This window comes from Panulirus ornatus, chromosome 8, assembly GCF_036320965.1.
Source record: "Panulirus ornatus isolate Po-2019 chromosome 8, ASM3632096v1, whole genome shotgun sequence".
Classification (NCBI taxonomy): domain Eukaryota; kingdom Metazoa; phylum Arthropoda; class Malacostraca; order Decapoda; family Palinuridae; genus Panulirus; species Panulirus ornatus.
Window position 1 is genome coordinate 44,670,308 of NC_092231.1, and position 22,149 is coordinate 44,692,456.

The 22,149-nt window shown below is 41.9% G+C and overlaps 1 protein-coding gene and 1 pseudogene across 1 annotated transcript in view; both read left to right on the forward strand.

Annotated features, from left to right (window-relative positions):
• Positions 1–7,031: 7,031 nt before the first annotated feature.
• Positions 7,032–22,149, forward strand: part of LOC139749926 (uncharacterized) — a 342,839-nt gene continuing 327,721 nt past the window's right edge. Inside the window, exons 1-2 of the mRNA XM_071664343.1 lie at positions 7,032–7,172; positions 21,427–21,530. Of these exons, the coding sequence (XP_071520444.1) occupies positions 7,079–7,172; positions 21,427–21,530 (198 nt within the window). The 5' untranslated portion in view covers positions 7,032–7,078. The remainder of the gene's footprint in view (positions 7,173–21,426; positions 21,531–22,149) is intronic.
• On the forward strand, positions 18,836–19,816 carry LOC139749694 (uncharacterized; annotated as a pseudogene).

Here is a 22,149-nt window from a genome sequence, read left to right on the forward strand (position 1 = left end):
TTCTGTACGTTTAATTGATGTTATTTGTTGGCTGTGTATGTCTGGTACTGTATTCATATACCCCCTAGGGTGCTTGGTATGTTGTCATGCTGTGTGTTGGGTAAGAGGGGAAAGTACGAACATTGATTGTTGTTATTATATCAATGGATTTCGAATGCTTCTTCCGGGGCTTTGAAACTCCCTGGTAACTGTGATTCATGTCTATGTTGCTCTCACAATCTTCTGTATAGTTCTGAATATATGAATGCATTTCATTGGTAATAAATTGCAACGTCTTGTTTTGCGCTCTCATCAGTATTATTGTTCGTGATTTAAAGGCGAGGTGAGTGTGAATTGGGTGGAATAATAATATAAGAAGGGTCATACCCTTAACATGTTGGTTTAGACTTTCCCAGAGATGCCAGCATCTGTAGCATTATATCATGGCTGCTTTACTCTGTACCGCCCTCCTCTTAACATGGTCTTCTGTTGAGCCTCTTGGCGCTAGACTGAGGCCTAGTTTTTGCAGCTCTTCTGGTGCTGTATCCAGTTACCCTCTCTGCCTGTGTCCTAAACCCTCATTCACAACAACAATGAAATATGTTGACTGTGTTTATGGTTTCAAGTCCCTTTCGTAGCTGTTCGGTCTGGATGCCTCTCGCTGTATACAAGATTAGCATGATCAGCAGGTGCGCCTGCTGATCATGCTAATGCTGATCATGCTGAATACTTCTCTGATGTTTTCCGCTTAATCCCAAAGTGGATCATTACACTGACGTACCCTTGGGGCCACAGGGATACGTCAATGAAACTCCTCAATAACTGTTGACACACACACACACACACACACACACACACACACACACACATATATATATATATATATATATATATATATATATATATATATATATATATATATATATATATATAATTCTGAGCTCTGGGGCGATACAAAAGGTGATATATTCGGTGCGACGATCTATCTTCCAGGCTACAACAGAGGTGTACTTGCTAGTATATACAGAGATGCAAAGCTATGTTGTTTTGTTTTAATGCTGAGTTTGACCACAAGAGGGGCTTTATGTTGTTATTGGATTGGAGCGAGGATACAAGATGTAGAGGATTGGTTATTTTTCGAAGAGTGTAGGAAATAAGGAAGAACCCTGTAGATCATGGCTGTTGATGGGGGAAAAATGATAAGGTTTATCCAACCACAATAATGGAGATAAATCGACCAATGGAACAAAAGTGGTAGAGGCGGCTATAGTATCATCAGAAAGGAAAAAGAAGAAATAGTTCAACAGTGGTTACAAACCTGTCAGCGGATAAATTTAGAGAGCTTGTCATATTCTAATTCCTCCAATTAAAGGAACTATTCACCTGCTGACGAGTACTATATCTGAATGGCCTCAGACCAGGAATGCATGAACAATTAATTGGTATAAGTAGGTAGTCCTACAGGAAGAGAGGTTATATATCACCATTCCTACGACAGTAACCTCTGTCACGCGTTCAGTAGAGACAAAAGCATCACCAGAGGAGGGGCGGTGATCTACCCACGGAAAATCAAAAAAGAATATTCACAAGTTATTCCAGTTAGGGCTATTAAGTTGCTAATGTTTACTTTTAGCAGGAGCAGATGGAGGAGGAGGAGGCGCAGTTGATACAGATACATTAACGTGAGTGTGGTCAGATAATTCAAGTAGGGGAGTGTGGAGCCACAGCATGGATTGGAGATCTAGCGTGTCAGGAGAGTCGTTCTCATGGTCTGAAGTAGTTGTAGGAGGGAAAATAATTTGATTACTAAGAATGTGAGGAGTTAGACTGTTCCCTATGCTGTACGCTGAAGTTTCCTAAGAAGTTTGGTCAAATAAACTCCCCCCCCAGTCATAAATCAAATGTGATATATGAATCTTACTTTAAGTCTCATGTTTTTGATGATGTAACCCAAGTAAGCAACAGCTGCTCAAGACTGCATTCGCCAAACCATCTCACTTTAAACTCCAAAATGTGAATTGAATGTAGAAGATCCCAGCTTAGGGTAATCATCCGTATTTACAAACATCGTCCCATCAGTGGACATCAATTAGCTGGATGTGTCATGTAAGATGACACCAACGTTACATCATCACTGGAGAAAGAGTGTAGCTCATGAGTCATGTGATCCAGCCAGCAGTGTCGGCCACCCAGCAGAAAAACATTTTATCTCCTTACAAAGAATGACTTGCTCGGTGGAGGCATCCGGCAACCATTAATTTCAGATATTCTCGCTGCTGATTTTTACTCTGATTCATATGTATGATAGATAAAACTTTGTGTAGGTTAGGTTAGTTGTTTGGTCGTCGAGCCTATCAACTGACGTCAACGTCAAGCCACATCCACCACCGAAAGATCTTTAACACCTTCAGATGTTGAGGATAATCCCACGGCCACATACACCCACACCATGCATGTGGTCATTGATGATAGTAACTATAAATTAATTTAATGGAAGCGGTTTATCACGAGATGGAACCACCCCAATGTGAGACCAGTGTAAACTTCTACATTCTTAATTTCGTCACGTCTATCCGGATATCTGGCCTCTTACATGCATTATTTTCAACCTACACGATCAAGAGATCAAGGGCAACTACATAGGATTCTGCATACCAAACAAAAAGCTTCTTGAGAAACCTTTGCGACTGCCTCGATGGCACCACTTAGACTCCTCTTCATTTTCCCAGAATTTTGAATATTTTTGACAATGGCTTGTCACTTTTGTCTGGCACACTGGTAGGTGTCTCGTACTCACCACCATCAGTGCCGGAAAACTTAACAAATCAAGTTCTTACCCAAAGTTATGACTGAACTGAACGTGTCTCGGAGGACATAACGATACCTGTGGGCTCGCCCGCTGCAGGAATCAAACACGTACATAGCACGAGACTGACCTTCGTTGCTGCTGCCCTCACAATACCAATGTAGATTCCGAAGATTTTGTGGAACATTTCTCATGTTCGAAAATTCATGAAAATTCCTTTTTAACCAAAGAGTTCTGAAATTGTCTTTTGTAAAGACTTCTGGACATCTGGCAGTGCTGTCATGATGTCTAATTGTGGATCACTGACAAATATGTCCTTCTTGCTAGTGTAATCGAGGCAGCCTGCCCAGCGCCCCAGCACCCAACCCCAGCCTCCGACCAGCTGCTCCTGCTGGTGAACCTCACGTTGGGATAGTAGGAGTATGGAAAGATGGGTTGCCGATGGAGGAGAGGGGGTTCGAGGAAGCTGGAGAGGGAGGGTAGATAGGAGAGGTGCATAAGAACAGGTGGGAGGGCAGTGTTGAGAGGGAAGGGCAGGTGGGGAGAGAGGGATATGAGGGAGAGGAGGGGGGAGGGCGACGCAGGACAGGTGGTGAGGGCTAGGCCAGCGGGAGGCGCGGAAGACTCCATTGCCTAGATTAGTGTGTTGGGGACGGCTTCCTGCTCCACTGTGACGGGAGTTGAGTGGCAGGGCCCGCAGGCCTGGCAGGGACCAGCAGGGGCTGGAGGGCCCAGCAGGGGTAATTAGGGCCCGTGGAACTGGTAAGGAACAGCTGGACTCGCAGGCCCTGCAAGGGTAGTGAGGACCAACAGAGGTAAATTAGAGCACTTGGGAAGGACAGATAACAGGACACCTGTTAGTACATGACGAGGTTAACAAATGAACAACAGGAACAGGCTAACAAAGCAGACATTACTCTACAGCACAAAAGTGGGCAGGGAAATGATTAAGTAGCACCATGCAGTATATAAAAAGCACCTGACACGGAAACTTCATTGGAAATTATGAGAAAACAGTCTCGATTAATCATGCAGGATATTCCTTGGAGGCATCCCAAATCTAAATGAAAGTGAATAAAGAAATAGATCTTGGCTATAAGATAAGTGGAGACAAGTATTTCTTTTCTGAATAGGCTTATAAACTCTATATGTAGAGATTGGCAAGTCACTGTATGCATGATGTAAGCATCCATGCAAAGTAAAAATAGAAATCGAAACAGCAAAAATATTTCAGGTATGGTGCCAAATAAGAGCTAAACGAAGATAAAAATGTCCAACTTCTTTTCCGTATTGTTTCCCGTCATACTACAATAATGTTTCACCCTATGAAGCTGTTGGAAACGTAGAACAACAGTATGTACTTAGATGTACCTTTTGATATTGCATTGTCGTAACTCTATTAATCAATTTATATCCATAAATCTATATAACTCTATTGGGTGGTCAAGTGGGAAGGCTTGGAGTTGGAGTGGCTTAGAGCTGAATGAACGCAAGTGGTGGTTCGTCAGCCGGGTGAATGCGAGGCTTCGGTTTTCTGTTAATGTGCTTATTATTTTCGTATATTTTTTCTCTCTGAGGCAATGTATAATGCATTTGCCTAAAACAATTGGAAATTCGGGAAAACGAAATTTCATAAACGTTAGATGACGTAAAGGTAGGACTGCCTAAAGCATGTAAGAAAGTAATGAGAAAAAGATGATTCTTAAATGTTATGACTATGTTATGACCATGTAGGGATGTAAGAACGAGTGTTTGCGAACAAGAATAGGGATAATACAGTTGTGAAGATATCATTTCCATTTGCCTTTTGGTAGACATAATTGTCTGCATGCCATGTTTTATTATGAGTGGGTATGCTTTCCAGTCTTCAGTAGACGTTCATCTCACTCTTATATCAACTCCTTGTTTTACTTGCAGAACACACTAGACCAGGAAGGTATGAACTATATACATTTCTTTACCCAACGTATACCTGACGTTGATTTAGGAGGCCTTCTGCCTCTTGAGTTCGGCGTCCGACGAAGCTTCCGTCTTCTTAAGAAAACCTGCTTACCTAAGGCTGATGGACGCACGCTTTACCTATCCAACACATCCTGGCTGGTCTACTACACTTTATAGATACTCGTTAGAGCCCTTCTTTATTCCACTGCACAGTCCATAGTATATCTAATGGCTACAGGCAATTTATTGATCATTTCTGTTATTCTTTACATTAGTCCATCGGATGGCAACTCTGCCATAGTTACGTGACACCTGACACAGTGTACTTATGCCTTTCTATCAATCATTTCTTCCGCATGAACTACGCATCTCCTCAGTCTCCCACAGTAATCCTCTCCAGTCCCCATGTCCCATAGCATCGCCACTTGTGTCCCCAGGGGTTCCTATGACCTAACAACCTGTTTCCCATGGTCCCCTGACGACCCTGGTACTCATTGCTTCCATAAATTGGCGACTGATGTTCCTAGGGTCACCACTTGACTGGTGTCTCCAGTGGTGCCCATAACCTGGTGACTTGTCTCCAGTGGTACACAACCTGGTAACCTGTGCTTTTAGTGGTACCCACAACCTGGTAGAGCCTTGTTTGCACCTTTTAAAGGCAGCATTTCTCACCATAAACCAGTACTTCAAACAGTAAGTATTCAGGAATATGAGATACCAATATTCGATTGACAAAAAACAACTTGCAATTTCTCGTATGAAAATGAACCTCATTCAAAATTCAGCAAAGAAAGGAACTGAAACTCGACTAAGCTACCAAACAACAAATTACTACCATATATATATATATTATCCCTGGGAATAGGGGAGAAAGAATACTTCCCACGTATTCCCTGCGTGTCGTAGAAGGCGACTAAGAAGGAAGGGAGCGGGGGTCTGGAAATCCTCCCTTCTCGTTTTTGATTTTCCAAAAGAAGGAACAGAGAATGGGGCTAAGTGAGAATATTCCCTCAAAGGCTCAGTCCTCTGTTCTTACCTCTCATAATTGTGTTAAACTTTCGAGTGTATGTTGAACTACAACTTATTAACCTATTCTCTTGTTATCTACTTTCCTACTTAACGATATCTTGTGTTGTATGCAGATGAAACTTCAATTTTACACAAATGTAATTGTGTCAATGTCATTTGTTATGAGAGAAATTTGGATTTTATATTAGTTTGTGGTCTTTTATGATTGGCGCGTTTAGTGTAATGGGAAGAGGATGATGTTTGTAATAAGCTCTTTTGCTATATATGTCACTTATGAAAAGTATTACCTATGTTCGATTTCTTTGATTAGACTCAAGCCTCTTATCTAGAACGAATCTGTTCAACTTCTAATCACCTGGGGTGGGGAGGGGAAGAAAGTTATCTAGTAATATCTCTTTCGGGAGCACAAATGTCTTGTACGTGGTTAAGGCTAAATGATTGAGTGATTATCACGACAAGTTTTATCAATTAGCTTCTTCAGCCCAGCTTATATCCGGGTTTGAACCTAATTTGGATCATAATGGAGGTTAGGTGAAAGGCCATCTTCACCAAACCATCATCATCATTATATCCTGGACAACAATGGTCTTTAATGATTTGACCTTCACTACACTTATGACGTAAGTGGCTGTTGACGACTTGACCTTCTTAATTCAGGTCAAAGCCCATCTTTATTGCATTTGTAGCTTCTCTACAGCATCAAAGCCACTTGCCCATGACCTTAGTTGACCCTACAGGTCAGTTCAAAGAACATCTTTACTATGCCCTCATCTCTCTTAACATTTCTCTTTACTACACCCTTGTCTTCACTACACTTCTTTCTACCTTGGGTAAACAGAAAAAGCTAACGAGAAAAGAAGATAAAAATCCCTTAATCAGGAGACATACAGATCCCAATCATTATGTATACATGATTGCATGTACTAGTGCCACCCAACTCATGGAAAAATCAATGCTGATGATAATGGAAAAATCTTTTCATAATCGCTTATTTCATGTGTACTTTACGTACTTCCTACCACTATAAACGTATGTAACGAGTGAAAAGCCGAAAGTGAATATAATAGATTAGCTGTAAGCTGCCTAGAAAGCGTTATATCATAAAGGTTCCAATTACAGTACTAGTGTATGGTTTCGAAAAACCTGTGTTTGACGATTATGTAATTTACGTATGGTAAGATATCCAAGTGGTCAGGTTCCTGACAAGGGTGAGTGAGTACGTGTGTGTGTGTGTGTGTGTGGGTTGTGCCTGCCGCCTGACTGGCGGTCCCAGTCCTCTTAACATCCAATCCTCAGTTGAGTCCTGGTTACCCTAGTGCTAGGATGTGTGTTGTGATGGTTCCCGGGGCCGGCAAGCCTCAGGGCGCTGCTAGAGGAATAACCTATGTTTTAGTTCTGCTGATGTTTATCATAGCAGGTAAGCATCATCATAACTGTTACCACGAGGAATGAAATTGATAGTAAACTCCAAAATTATTGATTTAATTGAGATACCAGAATTTTTTTTTACTAGATTTTACTTGTCCCATTAATGTTCATTATCAAGTGGTTATTATATACACCATGGAACACTCACAGTTAAACATTATAAACATTACTGTGATGCCATCTTCGTGTACATCTCTAAACAACTATAATGATACATTGTTTCTAAGAGCAGCGATTGCGCCGTGTTGATAGATACCTGGTGTCCGAGTTCACTTGTCATCTACTGTTTGTTTGATGATAAAACCGTCAAAATCAGTTTGATAAGAAAATTTCAGTCAAAATCAGCTTAGTAAAACAGTATAACCACATAACGTAGCCTCTTTTCAACGTATTGCTGAAGGCTTCTGCCATGATACGCATCCTCAGAGGTGGGTATTTCAAATAGGAAAAAACTGAGTGCTTTCGTTAACAGATGTAAATCTGCATTTTTGTAGACTTTTCCCTTATTTCCGTAAACTGTTGTGCGTGTGCAATCTCTTTGAGGAGACTGACAGCAGCTACTACGTGTTACTTTATTCAAAGTGGCTCTCGTGCCGTAATGTGCGACGGGGTTTTCTTCTGTAAGCGGTTATGTTGAGGAAGACGATCCGGATGGATCTGTTCTACGTTCTTTCTTATAGTGCCTGCCGTTCAAAACCCATGCAACCTTATTCAGCGACTTTGATCAAGGCAAGGGAGCTTTGATATCGGGTTTGAAGAAAGAATATCTCCTTCGTTCGACTCTACATTGAGCACTTATCACTGCCCGTAATCAGTGTACGTTTTCCTTGAGGCAAAAAAGGTCCTTTATCCAAAGGAAGTGCGACAACCTCTCGTCTACGTCCACTGTTAGGTTCTTCTGGACTCTGGATAAAGACATCTCTTAACAACTCTCGCACTACCTTTGCTTCACTTTACGTTTTGATGGTACTAAAGCTGCCTCTCCTCATGACAGGACAACTCTGGTTCTCGCCACAAGCTCCACCTTGGATAACTGACATTTCTTCACCCTCTAATGATGTTCTTACTAACCCTACGCCTCTCCCAGTAATCTCTTTTCGCACTCTCCGGAAAACACTTCTCTTTCAGGACAAGCAAGGCTTATGGACGTGAAAGAGTGTGCTTCCCAAACTGCCCCTGTGCTGGCTCGTTTGTTCCGTTTCTGTTTCAAAACCGGAACTTTTCATTCTCCTTGGAGAACATGCATCAGTACGTCCCCTCCTAAAGAATGGTAGCTGTTCTAACCCTACCAACTATCGTCCTGTTGTTTGACCCCTACTGTTTCCAAAGTCTTTGAATCCCTCCTCAACTCTCACATCCTCAAACATCCTGAATTTCACAATGTTCTCTCTGATCACTGGTATGGCAGGATCCACCGGTGATACCCTTTCTAACCTTACCTAATGTCTGGTCATCGTCTGTGAAATATTTTGGTGAATCCTGTGTATCTACCTTTGATATATCAAACTTTTGAGTGGGTATGACATCGGGGTCTCATCTCCAAGCTCCCCCCTCCTTCATTTTGCTCTTTTGAATTTAATATCCTCAGTGGTCGATCCATCTCCGGAGTTGTCAATGGTTCCACCTTTCCCCCTTTCCATATCGACAACAGTGTCCCTCAGGGTTCTGTCCTGTCTCCTATATTCTTCCTCCTTTTGACCAACGATTTCCTTTCTTCAGCAAATATCTGCACAAACCTCTCTCGCTCAACACAACTTCCTCTATAAATCCTGACAGGATATGTCAGTGAAATAGACGACATCTGCTGAAATCGATTGTCTCTAAGACCCAGTTTCTGCCCATCTATATCTCTAAAACCCCAACCCAACTTTCCTGACACATTCCTCGCTTTTTCCAAAGTTCCGCACAATAATCTCTTCTCCCTCTCGTTAACCCTCTATATGTTTCCAGTAAGGCCCGGCCCCTCAGGTGACAGAGCCTCTAACACGAGAGATCAAAGTGAGAGGCGAGAGGTGGGTGTGAGGAAGGCGGTCATCAAGTGTGTAATGTGGTGCTATGACAACCACGATTGGCGGTCAGCCGACCCACAGCCTGCCTCCCACTGACACACGTCACGCCTCCCCTTCGTCACCCACTGACACACGCCACGCCTCCCCTTCGTCACCCACTGACACACGCCACGCCTCCCCTTCGTCACCCACTGACACGTCACGCCTCCCCTTCGTCACCCACTGACACACGTCACGCCTCCCCTTCGTCACCCACTGACACACGTCACGCCTCCCCTTCGTCACCCACTGACACCCCTCACGCCTCCCCTTCGTCACATGTCGCCACCCACAGACACCCGTCACATACGACTGGTAGAAAGTTGCACTGACTGGGCTTATTAGCCATTGTTAAGCTCATTCTATATCATTTAGACATTTGATCTATTTATAAAACATGCTGTAGTGTTTGTTCTTGCTATCCTGTTTGACACTCTACTTCACTCATCAGACTGTTTCCAACCCAATCCGTTTTTTATACCTTAATTCAATCAATATTTATCATATTCAAAACCATTGTGAGTTGCTCCCCAATCTAAATAGCACCCATGAACCATAAACTTATTGTTACGAACAAAACAAATATTCTTCAAAGAAGATCAGGGACTATAGAGAGGGGTTCTACCCGCCGAAGATTATCCTATGATGCCTCAGGACCCCACACAGGCTTCGTAACACATCGCAAGACACCCATGAGTGCCGTCAGTTATGTCAACCCGTGTAGGTCACCTGTGAGGTCCGTCAGTCATGTGAACCCGTGTAGGTCACCTGTGAGGTCCGTCAGTCATGTGAACCCGTGTAGGTCACCTGTGAGGTCCGTCAGTCATGTGAACTCGTGTAGTTCACCTGTGAGTTCCGTGTAGTTCACCTGTGAGTTCCATCAGTCATGTGAGCCTATGTAGTTCACCTGTGAGTCCCGTGCAGTTCACCTGTGAGTTCCGTCAGTCATGTGAACCCGTGTAGTTCACGTGTGAGTTCCGTCAATCATGTGGACCCGTGTAGGTCACGTGAGGGCGTGAGTCATGAGCTTTGGCTGGTCCTGCCCTGCCCCACCCAGGCTGGTGTTAGGCTTATCAACCTGGCCCATGATAAGGTTGGCTTGTCTGGTGACGTCCTCTTGTGACCCTCCCGTGCCGATGTTTGGCACTGGCCAAACGCTTGCTTCTCCCTACACCTAGACATGTACCTTTAACCCACTCTGCCACTGTAACGTTTGGTTAATATATAGTTAAGGATATGAAGATGATGGGATCAGAAAGAAATCGTCCCTTGTGAAAGAAAAAGAGCTGTTTCGCACTTACTTTGTCTCGGTGCCACTTAATCCAGTGGTGGTGACTGCAAACGTGTGAAAAATCCACTTGAGATTGGTAATACTGTACTGTCATACAGTCACCCCGTGTTATTGTATATGGAGCTCCTCGTCTCCTGGGAATAAAATCTTTTAAACTGGACTGAGGTGTTGGCAATGATGCGGGGAAGAGATAAGTGTCTGCTTCAGCTGAACCTGTATGATTCGAACCGAGATGGTACAGTGGGTGAGTGTGGCGGGCCGGCAGTGTTTGCAGGGAGGAACTGGTAACAAGAACAATATTACTGTATGTAGAATATCGCGTTAACCCTCCTTAAACTGAATATCACGGTAACCCTCCTTAAACTGAATCTCAAATACTCCTAAAGTATTCAGGTAGCGTAGCGCCATCTGTGTAATGTTGTGGCCAAAACTGTTTGTAAACAGGTTTGCTTTTACCGAGCGTGGCTGCTGTTGGTGTAGCGGTGGTGAGGGCTGGGCAGTCCATGTTATCTGGCTGGCAGCCGCGCCACACAGAACCCAGGAACCTCCCCCTTCCTGCACTCCCCAGTGTCAGGCCTAGACCCAGGCCTAACTAAAAACCTCCTTCAACAATAAGTACCACTTGGTACTGGAAGATGGTGAATGTCTAATATCAGGAATAGTTTTAAGATTCTCATAACCTATACAGCTCATGAGAATTACCCTTCAGTCTAGTCTGGAACCTTACCTTACCTTACCTTACCTTACCTCACTTTATCTTACCTTACCTTACCTTACCTTACCTCACTTTATCTTACCTTACCTTACCTTACCTTACCTTACTTTATCTTACCTTACCTTACCTTACGTATCCATAATTATTAATGATTTCCGTGGCTGCCCTGCAGCTTTGTCTGGTACGTTACAACACGTTAACGTCTACTTTGCGTGGGTAACGGACCAACCCCTTGTCAATATTCTCTTTACTATGTCTTATGTTTGTAAATAATATACTAAACACTTTGGGGCTCCGGATGGTTGACGAAGTTTTCGTATATTGGACTTAATACAACTTTAGTTTGTTATATTTTATTGAGTCTGTCAATTCCTATCCCGCCAGTCGGGAACTATTTTACAGTGCACATTGGGAACTATGTTTTCCAGGGTTTCCAAGTTTAAATGAAGACATATATCCTGTGTACGTACTGAAGAGTGTGGCCTCACTGCTCTCCCAACCTGTACGTGCGGTTGAATCATGATCATATTGTAGCTGGTAAATGATAAGTGGTTGGAAGCAATCCATCACTGGATTTACCTCTCTCTCTCTCTCTCTCTCTCTCTCTCTCTCTCTCTCTCTCTCTCTCTCTCTCTCTCTCTCTCTCTCTCTCTCTCTCTCTCTCTCTCTCTCTCTCTCTCTCTCTCAGGTTATAGTCATTAGACATAAATACTCCGCCTTCTCCATCACGTATGCGTCCGGCATACTGCAGAGGATCCTTTTTTTCCTTTCCTTATAAGTCGACAAATGAATGTGCGTGTGTGTGTGTGTTGTGGTTGTGTGTGTGTGTGTGACGTTGGGGCATGTGGTACAGTAACAGTAAAGATGATATGAGAGAGAAATAGATGTACGGGAGATAAAGACGTTACACAGGAGGAGTTAGAAAGGAAGAAAGCGCTTAGGGTAAAGAGTAGAGGGAGTTTTATATAGGGACGAATTGGGTATGTCTTCGAGGTCTCTGATTCACGCGCCATCTAGTAAACAAACATTTCTGCTAAAGAAAATGGTTACCACAATATCATAGAAAACGAATCTATTTTTAACAGAAACTATATCATACTCAGTTTTCTTAAGAATTTTCTTTATATATGTTTGAAGGAATAGTGGTTCCAACAATGTTGTATGGTTGCGAGGCGTGGGCTATGGATAGAGTTGTGCGCAGGAGGATGGATGTGCTGGAAATGAGATGTTTGAGGACAAAACATGAAAATCCTAAAAACATCACAAATATCAGCAAAAACAAAAATCATTCTAGAAAATCATGAACATGCGTAGGGCGTGTGGAAATGCACATTAACAATAGTAAAAAAAATAATGGAAATGTTGTGTGAAGCTTGAATGTACTTAGTTACAAATAATAAAACGACAAAGCATTTATTCTAAAAATTAGCTTGCCACCTTCAGGAAAACGCAGATGAAAAATGAAACCTCAGATTTCTCTTTGTGTATTTGTTTGTCCCGTGTGCGCTAAGACAGGGCGTCCATTTCGTATCGGATCCATGTCCACTGGCACACTATACCATATATCAGGTCACTGGAACACCATATATCATATATCAGGTAAATTTTGAATACAAACAGACGACGCACTGATCACAGGGACATCTAACGGCCAAGTTCGTACTCATCAGGGATCTAATTAAAGCTATCTTAACTCGTATCTCCTTTATATATATATATATAGGAAAGTGATTGGTTCTCAGTGAATGTGGGTTTGCGGCAGGGATGTGTGATGTCTCCATGGTTGTTTAATTTGTTTATGGATGGGGTTGTGGGGGAGGTAAATGCAAGAGTCCTGGAAAGAGGGGCAAGTATGAAGTCTGTTGGGGATGAGAGAGCTTGGGAAGTGAGTCAGTTGTTGTTCGCTGATGATACAGCGCTGGTGGCTGATTCATGTGAGAAACTGCAGAAGCTGGTGACTGAGTTTGGTAAAGTGTGTGGAAGAAGAAAGTTGAGAGTAAATGTGAATAAGAGCAAGGTTATTAGGTACAGTAGGGGTGAGGGTCAAGTCAATTGGGAGGTGAGTTTGAATGGAGAAAAACTGGAGGAAGTGAAGTGTTTTAGATATCTGGGAGTGGATCTGTCAGCGGATGGAACCATGGAAGCGGAAGTGGATCATAGGGTGGGGGAGGGGGCGAAAATTTTGGGAGCCTTGAAAAATGTGTGGAAGTCGAGAACATTATCTCGGAAAGCAAAAATGGGTATGTTTGAGGGAATAGTGGTTCCAACAATGTTGTATGGTTGCGAGGCGTGGGCTATGGATAGAGATGTGCGCAGGAGGATGGATGTGCTGGAAATGAGATGTTTGAGGACAATGTGTGGTGTGAGGTGGTTTGATCGAGTAAGTAACGTAAAGGTGAGGGAGATGTGTGGAAATAAAAAGAGCGTGGTTGAGAGAGCAGAAGAGGGTGTTTTGAAATGGTTTGGGCACATGGAGAGAATGAGTGAGGAGAGATTGACCAAGAGGATATATGTGTCGGAGGTGGAGGGAACGAGGAGAAGAGGGAGACCAAATTGGAGGTGGAAAGATGGAGTGAAAAAGATTTTGTGTGATCGGGGCCTGAACATGCAGGAGGGTGAGAGGAGGGCAAGAAATAGAGTGAATTGGAGTCATGTGGTATACAGGGGTTGACGTGCTGTCAGTGGATTGAAGCAAGGCATGTGAAGCGTCTGGGGTAAACCATGGAAAGCTGTGTAGGTATGTATATTTGCGTGTGTGGACGAGTGTATGTACATGTGTATGGGGGGGGGGGGGGTGGGGCCATTTCTTTCGTCTGTTTCCTTGCGCTACCTCGCAAACGCGGGAGACAGCGACAAAGTATAAAAAAAAAAAAAAAATATATATATATATATATATATATATATATATATATATATATATATATATATATATATATATATATATCTCCCTGGGATAGGGGAGAAAGAATACTTCCCACGCATTCCTCACGTGTAGTAGAAGGCGACTAAAGGGGGACGGGAGCGAGGGGCTAGAAACCCTCCCCTCCTTGTATTTTAACTTTCTAAAAGGGGAAACAGAAGGAGTCACGCGGGGAGTGCTCATCCTCCTCGAAGGCTCAGACTGGGGTGTCTAAATGTGTGTGGATGTAACGTTACCAAGATGAGAAAAAAGGAGAGATAGGTAGTATGTTTGAGGAAAGAAACCTGGATGTTTTGGCTCTGAGTGAAACGAAGCTCAAGGATAAAGGGGAAGAGTGGTTTGGGAATATTTTTTGAGTAAAGTCAGGGGTTGGTGAGAGGACAAGAGCAAGGGAAGGAGTAACACTACTGAAACAGGAGTGGTGGGAGTATGTGATAGAGTGTAAGAAAGTAAACTAGATTGATATGGGTAAAACTGAAAGTGGATGGAGAGAGATGGGTGATTATTGGTGCATATGCGCCTGGGCATGAGAAGAAACATCATTAAAGGCAAGTGTTTTGGGAGCAGCTGAATGAGTGTGTTAGTAGATTTGATGCACGAGACCGGGTTATAGTGATGGGCGATTTGAATGCAAAGGTGAGTAATGTGGCAGTTGAGGGAATAATTGGTGTACATGGGGTGTTCAGTGTTGTAAATGGAAATGGTGAAGAGCTTGTAGATTTGTGTGCCGAAAAAGGACTGGTGATTGGGAATACCTGGTTTAAAAAGAGACATATACATAAGTATACGTGTGTAAGTAGGAGAGATGGCCAGAGAGAGTTATTGGATAACGTGTTAATTGATAGGCGCACGAAAGAGAGACTTTTGAATGTTAATGTGCTCAGAGGTGCAACTGGAGGGATGTCTGATCATTATCTTGTGGAGGCGAAGGTGAAGATTTATAGAGATTATCAGAAAAGAAGAGAGAATGTTGGGGTGAAGAGAGTGGTGAGAGTAAGTAAGCTTGGGAAGGAGACTTGTGTGAGGAAGTACCAGGAGAGACTGAGTGCAGAATGGAAAAGGGAGAGAGCAAAGGACGTATGGGGAGTGGGGAAGGAATGGGATGTATTTTGGGAAGCAGTGATGGCTTGCGCAAAAGATGCTTGTGGCATGAGAAGAGTGGGAGGTGGGTTGATTAGAAAGGGTAGTGAGTGGTGGGATGAAGAAGTAATATTATGAGTGAAAGAAAAGAGAGAGGTATTTGGTCGAGTTTTGCAGGGAAATAGTGCAAATGAGAGGGAGATGTATAAAAGAAAGAGGCAGGAGGTCAAGAGAAAAGTGCAAGAGGTGAAAAAGAGGGCAAATGAGAGTTGGGGGGAGAGAGTATCATTAAATTTCAGGGAGAATAAAATGATGTTTTGGAAGGAGGTAAATAAAGTGCATCAAGAGAACAAATGGGAACATCGGTGAAGGGGGCTAATAGGGAGGTGATAACAAGTAGTGATGATGTGAGGAGATAGAGTGAGTATTTTGAAGGTTTGTTGAATACGTTAGATGATAGAGTGGCAGATTGAGGGTGTTTTGGTCGAGGTGGTGTGCAAAGTGAGAGGGTTAGGGAGAATGATTTGGTAAACAGAGAAGAGGTAGTAAAACCTTTGCGGAAGATGAAAGCCTGCAAGGCAGCGGATTTGGATGGTATTGCAGTGGAATTTATTAAAAAAGGGGATGACTGTATGGTTGACTGGTTGGTGAGGATATTCAATGTATTTCTGACTCATGGTGAGGTGCCTGATTGGCGGAATGCTTGCATGGTGCCATTGTACAAAGGCAAAGGGGATAAAGGTGAGTGCTCAAATTACAGAGGTATAAGTTTGTTGAGTATTCCTGGTAAATTATATGGGAGGGTATTGATTGAGAGGGTGAAGGCATGTACAGAGCATCAGATTGGGGAAGAGCAGTGTGGTTTCAGATGTGGTAGAGGATATGTGGATCAGGTGTTTGCTTTGAAAAATGTATGTGAGAAATACTTAGAAAAGCAAATGGATTTGTATGTAGCATTTATGGATCTGGAGAAGGCATATGATAGAGTTGATAGAGATGCTCTGTGGAAGGTATTAAGAATGTATGGTGTGGGAGGCAAGTTGTTAGATGCAGTGAAAAGTTTTTATCGAGGATGTAAGGCATGTGTACGAGTAGGAAGCGAGGAAAATGATTGGTTCTCAGTGAATGTCGGTTTGCGGCGGGGGTGCGTGATGTCTCCTTGGTTGTTCAGTTTGTTTATGGATGGGGTTGTTAGGGAGGTAAATGCAAGAGTTTTGGAAAGAGGGGCAAGTATGCAGTCTGTTGTGGATGAGAGAGCTTGGGAAGTGATTCAATTGTTGTTCTCTGAATATACAGCGCTGGTGGCTGATTCGGGTGAAAAACTGCAGAAGCTGGTGACTTAAGTTGGTAAAGTGTGTTAAAGAAGAAAGCTGAGAGTAAATGTGAACAAGAGCAAGGTTATTAGATGCATTAGGGTTGAGGGACAAGTCAATTGGGAGGTAAGTTTGAATGGATGGGGTTGTTAGGGAGGTAAATGCAAGAGTTTTGGAAAGAGGGGCAAGTATGCAGTCTGTTGTGGATGAGAGAGCTTGGGAAGTGATTCAATTGTTGTTCTCTGAATATACAGCGCTGGTGGCTGATTCGGGTGAAAAACTGCAGAAGCTGGTGACTTAAGTTGGTAAAGTGTGTTAAAGAAGAAAGCTGAGAGTAAATGTGAACAAGAGCAAGGTTATTAGATGCATTAGGGTTGAGGGACAAGTCAATTGGGAGGTAAGTTTGAATGGAGAAAAACTGGAAGAAGTGAAGTGTTTTAGATATCTGGGAGTGTATTTGGCAGCGGATGGAACCATGGAAGCGGAAGTGAGTCACAGGGTGGGGGAGGGGGCGAAAGTTCTGGGAGCGTTGAAAAATGTGTGGAAGGTGAGAACATTATCTCGGAATGCAAAAATGGGTATGTTTGAAGGAATAGTGGTTCCAACAATGTTGAATGATTGCGAGGCGTGGGCTATAGATAGAGTTGTGCGGAGGAGAGTAGATGTGTTGGAAATGAAATGCTTGAGGATAATATGTGGTGTGAGGTTATTTGATCGAGTATGTAATGAAAGGGTAAGAGAGATGTGTGGTAATAAAAAGAGTGTGGTTGAGAGAGCAGAAGAGTGTGTTTTGAAATGGTTTCGTCACATGGAGAGAATGAGTGAGGAAAGATTGACAGAGAGGATATATGGGTCAGAGGTGGAGGGAACGAGGAGAAGTGGGAAACCAAATTGGAGGTGGAAAGATGGAGTGAAAAAAAGATTTTGAGAGATCGGGGCCTGAACACGCAGGAGGATGAAAGGCGTGCAAGGAATAGAGTGAATTGGGACGATGTGGGATACCGGGGTCGACGTGCTGTCAATGGATTGAACCAGGGCATGTGAAGTGTCTGGGGTAAACCATGGAAAGTTGTGTGGGGCCTGGATGTGGAAAGGGAGCTGTGGTTTCGGTGCATTATACATGACAGCTAGAGACCGAGTGTGAACGAATGTGGCCTTTGTTGTCTTTTCTTAGCCCTACCTCGCGCGTGTGCGGGGGGAGGGGGTTGTCATTTCATGTGTGGCAGGGTGGCGATGGGAATGAATAAGGGCAGCAAGTATGAATTATGTACATGTGTATATATGTATGTCTGTATGTATGTATATATAGGTATACGTTGAAATGTATAGCTATGTATATGTGCGTGTGTGGACGTGTATGTATATACATGTGTATGTGGGTGGGTTGGGCCATTTCTTTTGTCTGTTTCCTGCTACCTCGCTAACGTGGGAGACAGCGACAAAGTATAATAAATACTTGGGAACTTATCGTGTTTCATTTTCCCCGTGGACTCATAGGAATATATATATATATATATATATATATATATATATATATATATATATATATATATATGTATATATATATATATATATATATATATATATATATATATATATATATATATATATATATATATATATATCATACTTTGTCGCTATCTTCCTCGTTAGCGAGGTAGCGCAAGGAAACATACCAAAGAATGGCCCAACCGATGACTTACTTAAACTTACGTATAAAGATAGACCTTTAAACTTTGCTAGACTTACATACTTTACTGTTAGCAAAATTTGAGCTAAATTCTGCTCATTCCTGTCATACCAGATTTTTCTTGTTTCATCTTATTATTTCGATAAACACATTTGTGTTTTCACTTAATTTGATGTCTTGGTGGCTTTACTGTCTTTGAATCTTTTGTTTATTATCATGTACGTGTAAACGTTCACGGGCACGTGTTAATGGTAGCCCGCTCCTGGTATGCCAGTAGAGATAAAGGCCGGTGATGTGCAACATGCTAGACGTACGATAATTACTGTATAAGTACGATAATATTGGCCTGTGTACGATGTACAATAGCACTCATACGATAATACGATAATTCGAAGTTTGGTACGATTATTATTATGTAATTTGCGATCCTTTTTTTCTGAGAAGAAAAAATAAAGATATAATGACGAAAAACACTAAATAATTGAGATTAATTCAGATGGTTGTAGCTGCTACATGTATCAAATAATAGTCTAGCTTGCCTCGCGCCAATGGATTGGTTCTGCGAGTAGAGTTAATCTACTGTCGTTCATACATTATGTCAGAACAGTCTGATTAGCAGAAGGGAGTGGAGAGATATGATGGATCTGGTGCAGTGAAGAAAAAATTAAGATGTGAACAGAAATACAGACCTGAGTGGGAGAGAAATTTTCCTTGGTTGAGGCCTGTAAAGAAAGATCCATACAGTGCTCTTTTGTCGCTACTGTACTATTGATCGAACTGCCCATATAACCATTAAGTTGCAGAAAAACAGTGAAAAGCACAAGAAAATGTGTGTGTCATCCTCATCAAAAATTATAATAGAGCCATTTGTTAACGTAAGAACAGCTAGTGAAACCAATAAAAGTGATTCTTTTAAAGCTGCCGAAATAAAGTTGACTCCTCTTATGGTGGAACACTGCACTAGTTTTCGTGTGGCTGGTCATTTATATGAAGTCCCTGACTCATCTGTTATATAAGAATTGAAAATGTAAAGAACAAAGTGCCAAAATCTGTGAGTAAATATTATGGCAGAGTCTCACACACAGAACCTAATTAAACACTTGAAGCAGACCCAGTTCAGCATTCTAGTGGTCGAATCTACTAATATACCAACCTCTCAAGATTTATGTATCATGGCAAGAGTGGCTGAAGAAAATGCTGTTTTTACCAAGTTTTGGGATTTAGTGCCGATTTTAATTTTCTTTTAAGAAGCAGAGAATATTTTTGTAATTTGAAGTAGCAGTACATTTTTGTAAGCCTATGTACTGCTGTATACATGTCAAAGTGGCAATTGTACTCCAACCCGAGAATAAAAAGTCATTGTGCGATACTTTTGCCCAAAATACGATAATTTTGACCGGAATGGTACGATGATTTGGCTGAAAGAAATTAGCAGCGCTGTAACAATAGTTCACCTTTTCACAGTAAGATGGCGTTGATGACATACTTTGACAACCCTTCAAAAGTAATATTAATTCGGAATTGTAACACTTCGTCAATTTATATTTCTTGACTGGAAGTGTGTGTGTGTGTGTGTGTGTGTGTGTAATATTTTTTGGCTTATAGATAGAATAGTGAGGGAGATAAAGAGGAAAGATGAAACTGCTGTAGAGTGGTTTTGGAGCATGGACCGGAAAAGTGGTCAGGTGCCTGATGATTGGAAGAAGGCAGTAATTGTTCCACTTCATGAAACAAAAGGGAATAAAGAGGTGTAAGAATCTTAGATGAATGCTTCCTTAGCATAGTTAGCTGGAAGTATTGTAAGAGAGGTTCTCTTAGTATTAAAAAAGGATGAGTGAACCATTTATTGGTGAGTAAGAGTATGGGTTTAAGAAGGTAAGATATGCAAATTAGATTTTGACATTTGGACAAACATGAGAGGAAATTTAAGAATGAGGAAGCGTATGTAACATTTAATAGATTTAGGAAAAAGATACAATAAAGGGAATCTGAAAACAATTTTCAGGAATTTTACCATATCTTTTGCATAGAAGACTTTTGAATGCTTTGAAGGTTGAAAAACCTTTTCTGTCTGAGGCAATGCTATGTGAACAGTTATTGCCGTTTTTCATACCCTCCCCTTCCTTCTCCTTTTTTCATGAAATCGTTTTACTCTTGTCTCTGTAGTGGCTTTGGGTTGATACCATGACCTATGAGCGCGAGTGGCTGGTTGGGAGTGGATTAAAGACATAAGCTTGTTAGTGGCTGCTGACTGGTTGAAGGTGAACTTGAATATGGATGAGCAAATACAATCACCCTTGAGTTTTCATCTTCATTTTTCAGTTTTCTGCTTTCATTATTCATCTAACCTCCTTGTTGTCATTTGTCATTTTTACATAACCTCCTTTAGCACTTCTTTGTATATTCACTGAAATTCTATTTCCCAGTTTTTGCTCTTAAAGACTTTGTTTGCTCTGTATGATTACTACCTTTGTACCTTTTCATGGTGTGGTTTCCCTCATTATCCCTCACCTATTTTTTCAAACCATATGATTTATGTCAAGCACTACTTGATCTCTGACTTTTATGTATTCACTTTTCTTTTTCTATCCAGCTTACCTCATTTTTCTTTTTCAATGACTTTTCTAGCAATTTTTTATGGTTATAGATTTTGCTTACCTGCCTGAACATTGTCTGTTTTATATACTCTCTTCTGAAAAAAAGGTTTGCAGGACTCCATTTTGTATTACATTATCTAACTCTCTCCACTAATTTTAAGCCAACATCTCCCATGTATTTTGCATTTAATAGTTCTCACATCCTGTTTGCTGCCCTTGTTGTTCACTCCTACAAAGACTGAATGTAGTCCTCATGCAGATTGATTACCATAACCAATTTGTAACTTTCTACTTACTGTTTCTGAATTCTTGTAATATGATGCCTTACCTAATTGCTTGCTAACTCGATATATTTTTTCTACCTTGGGGCATCTTTCATCAATTCAGTTGCTTATATTTTGCTTTGTGCAGTACATTTATTACCAATATTCTTTGCCAGTTTTGTTTGGCTCTTATCATATCCCGAAAACATTTTGCAGCAGTTTATTCCTCCCTGCCACTTGTCTCATGCTTTTGTAGGTCCCCACTGAACCCTCAGCTTTGTGTTTTTTGCCGGATGTTACAATACTTTCATTTCATTATACTGCAGGTTTCGGTGTGAGTAGTGATCGTGAGGACATAAAGCGGTTAGAGGTGGTGGCAGGAGGCAACATTACCCTAACCTGTTATGCCCAACAAGGTCATCTGCGATCAGTAAGTTGATAGATGCTTTAAAATTGCATTGCAGAATAAAATGTGATATAGAATGTTTAAGTATACCAAAAATCTCTGAGTAATTGATTTAGTGGTAGTAGGTAGTAGGCACTTCCACCCAGAGAAATACTGTAACACTGACACTGGAAAAGTTGGTGATGGTGAGGCATTAAGCCTGCACTGTGCCATTTATCACATACCTCCAACCCACCCAGCTCACTGTTTTCTGCTCTCTGTGCTATACCAACACATGGGCTGCTTGCACGCAATCCAGAAACACCCTTTCCATGAACACAACACTAACAACACATACACATCCCTTTGACTCCAGTTTATCTTTCATTTTTTCAAAAGATCATGATAGTACAATTACATTCAGTTTCTTCAGTGACAAACCAAGCGCGGCATCTTTGTCAAGGAGGGCTGGATGGTTTTCAGGGCCCCCATTATCCGTCATCAAGCAAATGCCTTCTCCACTCTCTCAGACACAGCCCCCCAGACCAGGCTCTTTTTCTATCAATTTCTGCAACATTTACAGTCTCAAACCTTCCCTTCCTTCTGTTCAACACCTTCCCTTCACTTCCTCCCCTGATATTCTCCTTGTAACCTAACCATTGAT